The 14970-nt window shown below is 38.0% G+C and overlaps 1 protein-coding gene and 2 non-coding genes across 3 annotated transcripts in view; 1 reads left to right on the forward strand and 2 right to left on the reverse strand.

Moving 5' to 3' along the window:
- Positions 1-14970, reverse strand: part of LOC140150385 (PAN2-PAN3 deadenylation complex catalytic subunit PAN2-like) — a 33829-nt gene that overhangs the window by 12435 nt on the left and 6424 nt on the right. The window contains 8 exon segments of the mRNA XM_072172395.1: positions 393-505; positions 1195-1369; positions 5752-5901; positions 7540-7668; positions 9024-9187; positions 10762-10937; positions 12117-12240; positions 12670-12750. Coding sequence (XP_072028496.1) covers positions 393-505; positions 1195-1369; positions 5752-5901; positions 7540-7668; positions 9024-9187; positions 10762-10937; positions 12117-12240; positions 12670-12750 — 1112 coding nt within the window.
- On the reverse strand, positions 4856-4929 carry Trnas-aga (transfer RNA serine (anticodon AGA)). The gene has a single exon. It is a non-coding gene; the product is annotated as a tRNA-Ser (tRNA).
- On the forward strand, positions 11433-11506 carry Trnaa-cgc (transfer RNA alanine (anticodon CGC)). The gene has a single exon. It is a non-coding gene; the product is annotated as a tRNA-Ala (tRNA).

Consider the following 14970-nt stretch of genomic DNA (forward strand, 5'->3'; position numbering starts at 1 on the left):
TTTATTGCAGTCATCACACCAAGCTTGGGTAGCCTGTTCTAATACCATGCTGCTCTGTAATACTGATGCCTAGGAATGTTAGTACTTACTGTTGGCTGGTATTTATTGCAGTCATCACACCAAGCTTGGGTAGCCTGTTCTAATACCATGCTGCTCTGTAATACTGATGCCTAGGAATGTTAGTACTTACTGTTGGCTGGTATTTATTGCAGTCATCACACCAAGCTTGGGTAACCTGTTCTAATACCATACTGCTCTGTAATACTGATGCCTAGGAATGTTAGTACTTACTGTTGGCTGGTATTTATTGCAGTCATCACACCAAGCTTGGGTAGCCTGTTCTAATACCATACTGCTCTGTAATACGGATGCCTAGGAATGTTAGTACTTACTGTTGGCTGGTATTTATTGCAGTCATCACACCAAGCTTGGGTTGCCTGTTCTAATACCATACTGCTCTGTAATACTGATGCAAAGCTCTCTTCTTTGGCTGGGTTAGTTGGAGCTGGGATTCAAAATAAATAACATATTCAGCTGATGACTTAATATTTTGTAATAACCATCAATCTTGTGTCTTACTTGTAGCTAGCAATCTGTCCATCTGCCAAATGCCTTGCTACTTCACTCCTTCTTAGATAGATGTTAAATTATTATTATAGTGGTTGGTAAAAAAGTTCTGTGAACTCAGAGGCAGATTAGATTAATAAATCAAATCCATAGCAACACATATTTGACTAACTACACCCAAGTGCAGCATTTTCTCTAATTAACACCCTTGAGACCTTGCATTTTCCAAAAGGGGGTGTTAATTTGAGGTCTTTTTTACACTGATAATTCCAAATAAAAACACTGCTATGGTGCTCCACAAACAATACAGAATTTCTACAAATACTGTAATAAACACTGTCGATAGCAATGGCTGCCAACACATGGATATCATAAAATTGGCAATCAATGTTTGAAAGTACTATATGGCATTTTGACAGCATTTATAGAATAAATAGTTTGGTTGAAAATGGAAGGTGCATTTATTAGAGGAGGAATTTGATTAGAGAGAATAGGATAGGCTAATAAAACCTGGCCAATGTTCTGGTCAAATATAGGATGCATAATTTTATTCAAATGACAGTCTAATCATAATTTCATATACCACATTATTTAAATTGTAAATAATGACCCATCTTTGTTTCTTACTTGGAGCAAAATATTCCGGATAACTCAGAGTGACAAGCATGCTAGAGGATTCACGGAGTTGCTCCTTGTTGCATCGACACAGACTATGTTTGGTTACATTAGCTTCAAAGAGATCTCGTACCACAGGAGTTGTAGCTGTTGACAAGATCTCATTCTCTGTTGGCTCTTCTGTGTCCTGTAAGAAAATGAAACGGTGACTATCAAACCAAGCTTTAGAAATAAATCTAATACGGGAACTTACTTTTTGCAACTTTGCTGTGTTGCGTCTGGAAACACCAGACTTGATCAGGCAACTGACCCGCTGGACTGGTCATGTGATAGACAGTTAGCTAGGTAACGTCTTGATTGCCAGTTCCCATACATGCATGCTGAATCAGTTGCCTGAAGAAGTCTGGTGGTTCCAAATGCAACATTTACAACTACTATCACTAAGGGGAGACACATTAATTAGGAAAAGCTTTGAGCATGTTTTAAACAGATTAATTGAGTAGGGTAAAGAACACTGATCATTATGCCTTTTGCTTGGAGCAAATCGGACATACGGTTTCCATAATACATCAATTTATATTTTCTTTGTATTCTATTGTTTTTGTCAATAATCAATATAGTTAATGAGCTAAAAGGACTGGAAAGGCTCATTAACATTATAATTTTTGCCAATATTTTGCTAAAAATCTATGCATAAATGTTCAGGGTACTTTTATTTTGCATACTTTTGCCCTGAAACTTGGTCAAAGTGTTTCTAATATGTTCCAATGTATTATATATTGAAGCCGCCCTCTAATTTGCATATTTGCATAATTAATGAGCCAATTTGCATAAATGATAATTAATTATGCAAATGATGTTATTTTCGATCTTGTACATTTGTTGCGAATATTTTTGTATCATTCATATATACATAAAATATGTTGACAATTTCCATGATAAATCAAACAATATATCTACCAGTACCAGTCATTATTTTTCATGAATGCTTTCGTTAACTTGCTTAAATAAAAATACAAACGTTTTCCATATCGCAGGAAATTCTGGCTTTAGAAACGCCTTAACATGCTTACTTTGAACACTAAAGTTATTAGATTCGACCATCCTCGAACAGGTACTCTACACATTTCGCTACGAGGGAATAACATTTTTCACACTTCAGTGTACTACCATTACAATGACTTACGGCCCATCTTGGAGGAAGCACAGAGACAGGGGGAGAATAGTGCAATTGTTGTTTGTGATAATGGCCCAGACTGGACAAAAAACAGTCTTTAAGTTGCCATGTGCATGGGAAGGTTGTGGCGTGAACTTGGACTAGACTATATCTGTCTTATTGCATATAGTGCTGGCGACTCAAGGTTCAACATGGTTGAACATGCATGGGCTCCAACAACATCATGGTTAGCGGGACTTTGCTTGTCGGCCACTCTTCCTGGCGAGACTGTTACACCATACAAGCAGGCCGGATTAACCACAGGAGAATGCATCTGCAAGGAAAAATATGTACTTGACAATGCCATAGACAAAGTCAAGCGCTGTATCGATGGAAAGAACTATGACAAATTTCCAGTACTTGTAACTGCCATTCCATCCGATTCAAAACTATACGACGACAAAGAGACAGTGGATCAACTTACCAAAGCGCAAGTGACACTAATAAAAAAATGCAAGGAACTGAATAAGAAGGTGAATGAGTATGCCTTTCTGTGTCAGCATGCAGTACAACATCGGTATGTCTTAGAATTCATCTAGTGTGAAGACAAACAATGTGAATATCTGTTAAACTTATGACATTTTTACAAGCATCTGGAGGATGTCTCCTCCCTCCAATAGCCAAACCGGGAGACCACTTCATGTCATGGAGAGAATTGGCAACAGAGACCTTTCACAGATTTTAGGAACTTCCAGAGCTTGAGTAACCCATATGTGTATGAACGACATCGTACTTGCCCCAAAGAATCATGCAGAAAAGTGTTTCAAAGTAGAGCTGACCGCGATCGCCATGACAAACTTGTTCACATGGAATCTGAATAAACGTTTCATTGCACTTTTCAGCATAGTCTTCTATCTACTTTTTCATCATTACATGGTGCTGGTGTATTATTTATTTTGTTGCATGCTTTTGTTTTGACATGTTTCTTGTTATGGTTTTTTATCTATATTTAGCCTGTTAACTCTTTAATATCTACTTACTGTTTTAATGTTTTTAATGCTTTGTACAGCGCTTCGAGATTAATTTTGTAAGCGTTTAATAAACATGTGCATATTATTATTTATTAAAGATGCCTGCAATATCATGATTGTAAAGCGAATAAAATGCAAGTTTTATGACGGCTAATAATAAATTATATTAATCAACGGTGAGCCTAAAGGCCTAAATGTGGCTATGTGAAGTTCTGTTATTTTGTGAAAAAAATATATATGTATATTTTTCATTAATTACCTAATAAAGAAAAAGTTATGTGCAATGATAATAAAGTAACATAAAAATAATATGGAAAAAATGAGAACTATGTGGCTGTTGGTTGATTTTTGCACTATCCACATATGGATCGATAATAAAATTAGGACAAGAGATATTCATCATCTTTGTAATCTTCGAAGTTCTAATGTTTTCAATTGGTGCTGTTTGTTTCATAACAAGTAACCGACGCCCATCTTTCCTTGACTGTTACTTTCTAATGAAGCAAAAACTGGTACTACACACATTGTATCAATACCAATCAGCTATCCTTACTTTATACTAAAATGATCCAAGATGAATTCCACCGCGATCATGATACCAATTAAAAATAACACGCCCATTGTGGTTATTTAATGATTAAGCACTGGCCTGGATCAGGCCTCGTGACCTCAATAATGACACATACGCTGACCTAGATGAGGCTATTCGCCAGCGAAGTGTTACGTGTAATCCAATCATCTCCATGTCAACTGGATCACGCTTTTGAGTTCTGCACCACGATCCAAATGATCGCTATATAAAGTCTATGGCATGTACAACCAAAGTCGTAAGGTACGTGATCCAGTTACCAGGGAGTTACATAACCACTTCGCTGGCGAATACCATTGGGTTCCCATACTATCGCGGGGCAGTACCCTGGGCGAGTCATAACAAGTTATTACACAAACAATTAATAATATTAAATTTCTTGGTTTATTCCGAGATAAGTATGGATTCGTTGAACGTACAAACCTAGATCCTAGAAAACAGGATCTTATGTAGGCCTACAAATCACCACTTGCGATCTCTTGTTTCACTTTAATATTGGATCATTATTTACGGATTTAAAACTAACATGCATAAATGGAATTACAATTTTCACGTAAATACGCTTCATCCTTGATACACCTATCCATCAAGGTAAGCTTGTAATCATGGAATAGGTATTACTATATTAATATTCCGACAGTAGACCATGTTTGATGCTCAAAATATGACTCCATGTTAACACCAAGATCTTCATCCCGCAGTTGGAAATTATGTAATGGGAAATTAATAGGTTTTTTTTCAGAAACTAGTCCAGTACGTTTATTGTGATAAAAAAATAATAAAATAGATAAGTACACACAATCCCGTACATTCTCAAAGCCTCATTATAGAGTTAAACAAATTTTAATCTTTCCCTAGAGTAGCCAGTGCACATAAACGTTGAAAAAAAACCCCCAGTGCATCCGGCCGGATTCGAACCGGCGACCTTCGTAATTCTAGAACGATGCTCTAACCAACTGAGCTAAAGAGGCACGTTGGAGAAGAGCAGAAGATATAAATCTATAGGTATTAGATTCGAATGGTGAAATCCACTTGACAACAATAGCATGTAATTGGTTGGTCTAGCATTTCAAGTGTCCATTATGTTTTATCGATGGGTCAAATATCATAACTTGCCGATTTGAGGCATGGGAGCTGCTGTAAATCGCATGCTTGGATACCTGAAACTGCAGATATGGACCAGACTCACTGCAGATCTGACGGTTGCAGATATACTGCAGATATGAAAACATGCCTCCCCTAAGAACATTCACTCATTTGTGACTTAATTGTCAACTTAAAATATGACAGAGTCAATTGGAAAAAGCTTTTTTTTTTTCATTTAGTCTTACCAATTACTGACACTTTTATTATCTTGAGATCAAAATTTGATCTGAAAACAAGAAAACAAAATCCTCAAATTTTAACACAGGAAAGGCTATCAAGCCCATTGTCATTCATAAGGCACTGTAAACTTGTTCACTGCTTTCTTTGAGGAGTTTTCTTCTAGAGGGAGTGTGAATATTAAATGGCGTTCCGTGATCGGGTCACTCCATTTGAAATCTACACCCCCTGTGTGGGAGATTAAGACCCTGTCTTCCACAGGGGTGTATGGATTTTAACTGAATAGCCCATTTGTGATAACACACAGAGGGTAGATGCACAGACAATGGTGACAATCCAATATTTTCTCTCATCTCATTTTCTCTCATCTCATTTTCCATCATCTCATTTTCTCTCATCTAATGAAAGTAACTCAACATTACTTTCACTTCTGGTCATTTCTATTTGAGTAATCACTTCTGCACACCTACCTGCAACATTTGATTCAACACAAATCTATTCCAGCTTTGAATGAGTCGAGGGAAGTTGGCCTTTCCAGTGGATTCCTCTGCATCACCTAGCAACAACCCTAAAGCTGACACCTCTGGTATGGTACGGAATGCTCGCAAGAAATTGCTGGCCTATACAAGTAATGATACAAGACACATATTTCAATAATGTCACAGTAACATTACAACAGTTGTATCAACCAAAACTCTTAAACGGGCCTGGTCTGATTTCTTCACAATCACAAATTGTTTTCAAATAATGATATTTCATCTCTCCAGCTGACTTGCCTCACATGGTTGTCCTTTAAATTGGTGGAATATATGGAATAGTTATCCCATCATACTAAACGAACATCCCCACAATCATCAGACCATCCCTGCCACACACACTACACAAGTTCACTAACTTGGCCTGTTTGTCCTTTAGATTGGAGTAATTCCATCTCACACAAAAACATCCCTAGCCCGTACCTCCAGAAGCCCACATATTCTTGTATGACCATCCCCCAAGTGTGGAGTTTGTGTGAGTTTTCAACTGTGAAGTATCACGCACATACGCTTATTCAAACTGTGCAGTTTCACAAACATACCCCTACACAATTGACTAACTATGGAAGTATTCGTATCACAAAACACAAAATATACATGGTTCAAAGACATAACCTGAGAGTGCATGAGGTCCCGGGTTCAATTCCCGGCAGTGGCGATTTGCTGGGATATTGACTTGGAAAAAAAAAGTCTGAAATTAAATGGCAACTTCTGTAGATTAAATTCAGACTTCCGCTCTCCCCATAGTTCATTTAGAATTGGGTAAATGAATCATGAAAGTATTCCGTCCTTCGGAAGGGGGCGTTAAGCCGTTGGTCCAGTGTGCAGAGAGCCATACCTGTACATGTATTTCGCATCCAGTTTCAAAAAGAGTAGGGTGTTAACCCCTGACTGTTCCCAACCCGTCCCTGTGTTCAAATGGACCCCAATGGAAATAAGCTTCAATAGAGGCTTTCTTGGGTTAACCTAACACTGTTTTTATCTCCAACCGTGAAGCTCCAAGGTTGTAATTAAGCTCCACAGTTGTTATGTGTATAATATGCATACCTCCAGATTGAATGCAGATGTACATGCCTCCCCTTACACCCCCCCCACTGCATATATACGAGGGTATCCAAAAGTTTTGACATCACCCAGAAGGAAAAGAGCTATATTGATGAAATTTTGTCAGTGTAATCACTGGTCCTTATGTACATTATGGTCAAAAAATGGTCTTATAAGTATGTTTAATTTTTTACAGGTGGCCCTATGATGGGCTGTAGGCGCATAACCTTTTCATGATAAGATCTTCCACGTTCTAAATGATTGACGTCCCACTTCTTGGCCATCTGTGAGGGACATGTGGCCAGTTTGGAAATTCCTTTTTCAAAAAGCAACAGTGCCATATGATTGGCAATGATTACCGTCGATAGCTTTCATTTCATCATAGATTTTCTGAGCATTGTATGCCTAACCCTCCAAATGCAGGAACTTAATCACGCTGCGTGCCTCAAGTTTCAACATCTTGCAGGTTATGCGCCTACTGCCCATCTAGCGCCACCTGTAAAGAAAGTAAACATACTTAGGAGACCATTTTTGGACCATAATGTACATAAGGACCAATGATTACACTGACAAAATTTCATCAATATAGCTCTTTTCCTTCTGGGTGATGTCAAAAACTTTTGGATACCCCCTCGTATAACATCTCTCCAATATATTGCACCTCTCTAGTTCACTCACCTGGCATGTTTGTCCTTTAGATTGGTCCAACATAGGGAACAGTAAGCCCATCTCACAAGCTAAGCAAAACTCTTTACTACACAAATGGCTTTCTAGTGTACAGCGAAGTGGCTCAATGAAGAATAGTACCTAGAAGACGGAAAAAACATTGCTACGATATCTTTGATCAGTTTCTCTAGTGTTGGGTATGGTGAAATTTGAGTGGTCAGATATTTTATATTCGTATGACAAGATATATCTCAGGGATGTCAGTGACCTAGGACAAAAAAAATCACTACTAACAGCTACCGATCACGATAAGCTATTCCCACTTCAGTTAACCAAAGGGTCTTTCCAATCTTTCTTCTGATACCAAAACTCTTTTAACATCATTGGATCATAAAAAACATACTTTTAATTTAAACTGCAGGCATCTACCATACAAGCTTGTAAAGTGTTGAGGAAGAAGTACTAATTGTTTGTTTACAGGGATAAATAAAACATGTTATAGAAAAAACACTCATTCTTTTTTATTAAGGACAAGTTAAGAATGAGATTGATGACTTTGGTGGCTGATATTTTTAATTGTTTTAAATCAGACAGAAACAAATTCAGTAATTGGTCGGTATTTGGTACATGTATTATTTTTACTTGATTTATGTTTGAAATGAAAGAGAAATAGGGAAATTCATAGATTAAAGAGCTACAGATAATGCACCAACAGGCAAAGTACTCATGCTTTGTATGCAATGAGAATTCTCACATCATGAGGGCCAATTGTTCAATCATTGTCTAACAAATCATGTATGCGAAAAATATGCGGTATGTGTAGCGATTTCATATGTTGCACTTATGGAAAGATTGGTCCTTATTTACAGATGGACTTTGCCAGTTAGTGAACCCTCTGTCATTCTTATTACTACTCTATGGGAAAATTATAATGTTCAGGGTCTTTCATAATCCCTTGTTATATCAACCTTTTACCCTGACCTCTCAAGGCCTTACCTCAGGGTTGTTTGATTTAAATCAGTGATTTAAATCGCGATTTAAATCACTTGATTTTTTTTTAAATCACTGATTTAAATCAACTTCTTCCATTTTTCACCATTTTTGATAAATGTAAGTTAATTTCTTGCTTAAATTGACTGTTTTACTTCATTCTTAATGCTTCTACATCGTTTGGATACAATTAAAATACCTCTATGATGTCACTTTATCTATTGCTAAAAATTCATATTCAAGGTGCAGAATTCAACAGGTTTGTTCCCCATGATTTTACCAAAATTTTTTCTTTGAAATTTTCACATGTAAAAACATGTTTTGATTTTTTGTAAATACCTGGTAAGATTGTGCATATGACTAGCATTCTACTGGTACTCTTTTGACTTTATCATGGGGTATAGCAGTTCTTGGAATTAAAAAAATCAAAAAATCCTATTTAAATCAAAAAATCTGATTTTTTTGATTTTTTTTTTAATAAAAAAAAATCAACAACCCTGCCTTACCTGTAGCATAGAGTTGCAATATGCATTTGGTATGTGAGGTTCTAATCCTGCAAAGTTAGTAACATTGTAATGTCTGAAATCAAAATCATCCACTCCAAGTTTGGAATACTTGATTTCCACCTTGCGGTATTTTTTGGGCATCTTGTACAGGATTGGATTCACATCTGACAAAGCAAGAAAACAAGAACAGCAAAAATTCAAGCAAGTATTAATACTTTAATTTTAAGGTTTGGACTTAAAGGATGACTCCGGTAAGGTTTGGACTTAAAGGATGACTCCGGCAATCATAACATTATGCCTTTTATGTTAGAAAAACAATTATCAAGCGCGAATCACATGGTTTTATTTGAAACACTCATATTGACCATAAAATCGACTAAAAACAACCGGCTCTCAACACGCGATATTCAAAATTCTCGCGCCGAAATTGTCTAGTGCAATGAAGTCATGGTTACTTGTGCTCAATTGTTGTCAGCCTTCATTGTGTATTACTAGGATATTATTGCACTGGACAATTTCGGCGCCCGGGAATTTTGAATATTGCATGTTGAGAGACAGCTGTATTATTTGTTTTTATGTTCAAAATGAGTTTGTTTAAAATAAAACCATGTGATTCGTGCTTGATAATTAATTTTCTATCATATAAGGCACAATGCTGTGATTGCCGGAGACATCCTCTAACCCTAACACTGACCCATGCTTTTTGATATCGGAAGTCAAAGAAGATCCGAATTTTTCAAGAAGAAGAAGAATTTTGACTTGGCACCCCTGGATTGAACCTTTGACCCCCGCATGCCAAGCACACGATCGCGGACCGGTAGCTGGACGGGTTATTGCTGCCCGGCCAGCAATTCCGTGAGCATATCACACTTAGGGTGATTGCGTCATCGCAGACCCTGGGATGCATGCATGATCAGAATTTTTCATCGTGGTATTTTGTGGTTTTTACTGGTGTTAGGGTTAAAAAACTAGTTTCAACCAGTTAAAAAAAAAGGGGGGGGTCATGTAGGGATAGATAAGCAGGTCAGCTTGACAATGGATTTCAACTGGAATAGCCAACTATGCACAGTGTCATCGCCCCGATATCTTCATGGCAGAAATCGCCGTGGTAGGTTGAATCCACAGCCACGCTTGGCCATTTTGTTCCGACCTTTGAGACGCATAATGATTCGAGGGACCTGCCTAAGGCTACTGACAATAGCCGGGTAATTGATTTCTCTAGTGTGTGAGTAAGCTTGTATACGACATTGAGGTCAATGGTCATTGACTTTTATACTGCTTCCACGGGAGTAGTGAGTGCAGCTATAGCCTGCGCGCTGTAGTCCATACAGGACCAACACAATATAAAATTAGAATTTTGGTCAGATTTTGAGTTCAAGACGCACGGCCTTTTCTCAAGACGCAAGCTAACGACTATCATATCTGTTCAACACATATTTTCAAGTATATGAGACCAGATCTGGTTTCTTGAGACAAAATCATTTATGGGAGATATTCATCAATTTCTACCCCGGTATCCGAAGATTTTCGTCTGATATCAAAATCGTGCAAAGCAATTCACGTGTATCGATCCCGGGTATTTATTTTAGTATCTCTGCTGCACCAAGTAATTATTAGCCAGGCGATGTCGGTGTGCTATGTCTTTGCCTCTTCCTATGGGAGATTCTGGCACAGCATCATGACTTCTCTGCATGCCTACAGTAGAATCTACCTCTTGATATGGTACTTGGTTTCTTACCTCTTCCTATGGGAGATTCTGGCACAGCATCATGGCTTCTCTGCATGCCTACAGTAGAATCTACCTCTTGATATGGTACTTGGTTTCGTCTCCTGGTGCCAGGGTTTGGAGCATAGCCAATAAATTGCACAATCCGCATTGATCGCAGGATTTCCGGATCAATCTGCGGCGGTTGCCTGTGTACAAACCAAAAAAACCAACATGATTACCTGAATTGACTATAAACAGTCCTATATACGCTGGCGATATGACGTAATAATCGGATTAGCTACCATAGCAATAGGTGAAATCAATTTTTGAATATACTGCGCTGCACTGGTACGTTCACACTGTAACTCTGCATTGAACCACATCATACTGATTACTAGCACCTGTAAGATTAATATCTGTGAAAAGACAGGTATTGTATTCAATCTATGATTGCAGACATACACAAGTGATGAGTGCAACCTGCTTGTAGTGCAGCACAATATATTCAAAAATATTCACCTATTGCTATGGTAGTTATAATACGATTATTACATCACTTCGCCAGCGTATAACCAGTGAAGTACTCGACATGATTTGCCAAGCACAGACAGGGAGAATTGAAAACAACAAAAAATCCGATAAGGTCCTCTATAGTCATCATCTCAGCAAAGATATTGCAATTGGGATCACCGTCCAGAATAGAGCTGGATAGCTCAGATGGTAAAGCACTGGTCTCGCAAACCAGAGGTTGCTGGTTTGAATCCAGCTTTATTCACATTTTATTTGCTCCTCTAGTTCATTTTTAACTTCTGACAAATGTTTGTTGATGTAAATTCAGTAAAACCTGTCCACCAGATATTCTAATTAAAATATAACTGTTATAGGTTAATGAACGCGTATTACTTGTTGGGAGAGATATTAGACAAAAATAATGCACACGCACTGATGTTGATGCGTCTAATGCACGAGCCCCGAAGGAAAAACACATGATTTTTGCTGTTTTTATAACAAAATTATCACTAAAAATATTGGAAAATAAGAACCAAATATAAATTCATCAACCTGCTTGAAAAATGAATCAAGCTTCTATGCGACGCGAACACATGTGCAAGCACTGCGCGTATACCTGGATTTGAAGACCTGTGTAAACTTGCAATACATTTACTGCATCATAAAAGCTACTAGATTGTCTTAGGACCCTATTATAACGTAGGTAAATTTGTCTAATAAACGGCCCTTACGAAAAAATTAGGTAAACCGGGTAAAAAATAAGTGCATCAGCCCTGAAAGTGAAGGCCTGACTGAAACCTAATAATGGATATTTTGCTTTTGATGGTTCTGCTTTGAGAGAAAGCTTAACATACAGACAACATGGAAACACTAACCTGTGTGCTGGTTGCATGAATTTCTCTGGCCAGTCTGACAGTAGCTTGCCCTCTGAGTATGGCATAGGAATAGCAGAGAAGGGTGTCATCTCATCACGAATATCAATAGGGGCAAATGATCAACCTGATTTAGAATCAAGATATTACAATTAGATATTTCAATATTAAAGCAGTGGTGAATAGTTGATTTCTACTTCTCAAACTGATCTACTTCACTGATTCTATCAAAACTAAAACCAAAGTCAAACAACTTATTAGTCTAGCATGCCCAGTTGCAAAGTCACAAACCTCCAGAGCACAAACTTCTCAGCACTTGAGATGGGGCAAGGTGAATTTCAGGGGACAAAATCAACAATTTTTGTGCAAAATTGCAGCAAAAAAGTGAACATTTTTGTAATTTTAGGTTTTTACTGTGGAGGCAAGAGTTCTGATTGGGACCATTTCTCCTTGACCCATGTCCCCCTGGCGCATCATCATCCAACTCTTTACATTGAAAATCTATCACAGTGCATGAATTGGCAATAGAATAGACAATAATGATCAAAGTTTGTACTTACGGGGTGCGCAAATTCCGTCTCTCTTGACATAGCATTATATGTCACATCAGTTGTATCTGCCCACATATGTGTGTAACCTAAGACAAAAAGATGATCTTTTTTCAGTTCAAATTGTTATATTAACGTGTTAAATTAAGGCACAACTATTATGAAAGAATTTGTTCCTATCACTAGATCTATATTCATTGCCAGATAAAAAAGATATTTTTTTGCATTAGAGCAGTTTCTTTTTTAGAGCAGTTTCCTTTTATTGTTAAAGAAACTGCAGTAATACGATAAATATCCATGTGACTCAATTTATTTATGTACTTTTGAATCATATCTTATCTAGTGTTGAATCTCACTTACCCCCTCAGTCTCCAAACCCTATTGCATGATAGGTACCAGATACATCCAATGACAGCATACAATCACCCATCATGTTGGTGTCATATAAAATCACAGAATCTCACTTACCCCCTGAGTCTCCAAACCCTATTGCATGATAGGTACCAGATACATCCAATGACAGCATACAATCACCCATCATGTTGGTGTCGTATAAAATCACAGAATCTCACTTACCCCCTGAGTCTCCAAACCCTATTGCATGATAGGTACCAGATACATCCAATGACAGCATACAATCACCCATCATGTTGGTGTCATATAAAATCACAGAATCTCACTTACCTCCTGAGTCTCCAAACCCTATTGCATGATAGGTACCAGATACATCCAATGACAGCATACAATCACCCATCATGTTGGTGTCATATAAAATCACAGAATCTCACTTACCCCTGAGTCTCCAAACCCTATTGCATGATAGGTACCAGATACATCCAATGACAGCATACAATCACCCATCATGTTGGTGTCATATAAAATCACAGAATCTCACTTACCTCCTGAGTCTCCAAACCCTATTGCATGATAGGTACCAGATACATCCAATGACAGCATACAATCACCCATCATGTTGGTGTCATATAAAATCACAGAATCTCACTTACCTCCTGAGTCTCCAAACCCTATTGCATGATAGGTACCAGATACATCCAATGACAGCATACAATCACCCATCATGTTGGTGTCGTATAAAATCACAGAATCTCACTTACCTCCTGAGTCTCCAAACCCTATTGCATGATAGGTACCAGATACATCCAATGACAGCATCACACTACCCATCATGTTGGTGTCATATAAAATCACAGAATCTCACTTACCCCCTGAGTCTCCAAACCCTATTGCATGATAGGTACCAGATACATCCAATGACAGCATCACATCACCCATCATGTTGGTGTCGTATAAAATCACAGAATCTCACTTACCTCCTGAGTCTCCAAACCCTATTGCATGATAGGTACCAGATACATCCAATGACAGCATACAATCACCCATCATGTTGGTGTCGTATAAAATCACAGAATCTCACTTACCTCCTGAGTCTCCAAACCCTATTGCATGATAGGTACCAGATACATCCAATGACAGCATACAATCACCCGACATGTTGGTGTCATATAAAATCACAGAATCTCACTTACCTCCTGAGTCTCCAAACCCTATTGCATGATAGGTACCAGATACATCCAATGACAGCATACAATCACCCATCATGTTGGTGTCATATAAAATCACAGAATCTCACTTACCCCTGAGTCTCCAAACCCTATTGCATGATAGGTACCAGATACATCCAATGACAGCATACAATCACCCATCATGTTGGTGTCATATAAAATCACAGAATCTCACTTACCTCCTGAGTCTCCAAACCCTATTGCATGATAGGTACCAGATACATCCAATGACAGCATACAATCACCCATCATGTTGGTGTCATATAAAATCACAGAATCTCACTTACCTCCTGAGTCTCCAAACCCTATTGCATGATAGGTACCAGATACATCCAATGACAGCATACAATCACCCATCATGTTGGTGTCGTATAAAATCACAGAATCTCACTTACCTCCTGAGTCTCCAAACCCTATTGCATGATAGGTACCAGATACATCCAATGACAGCATCACATCACCCATCATGTTGGTGTCATATAAAATCACAGAATCTCACTTACCCCTGAGTCTCCAAACCCTATTGCATGATAGGTACCAGATACATCCAATGACAGCATCACATCACCCATCATGTTGGTGTCGTATAAAATCAAAGAATCTCACTTACCTCCTGAGTCTCCAAACCCTATTGCATGATAGGTACCAGATACATCCAATGACAGCATACAATCACCCATCATGTTGGTGTCGTATAAAATCACAGAATCTCACTTACCTCCTGAG

The sequence above is a fragment of the Amphiura filiformis genome, chromosome 4, assembly GCF_039555335.1.
Source record: "Amphiura filiformis chromosome 4, Afil_fr2py, whole genome shotgun sequence".
NCBI classification, from domain to species: domain Eukaryota; kingdom Metazoa; phylum Echinodermata; class Ophiuroidea; order Amphilepidida; family Amphiuridae; genus Amphiura; species Amphiura filiformis.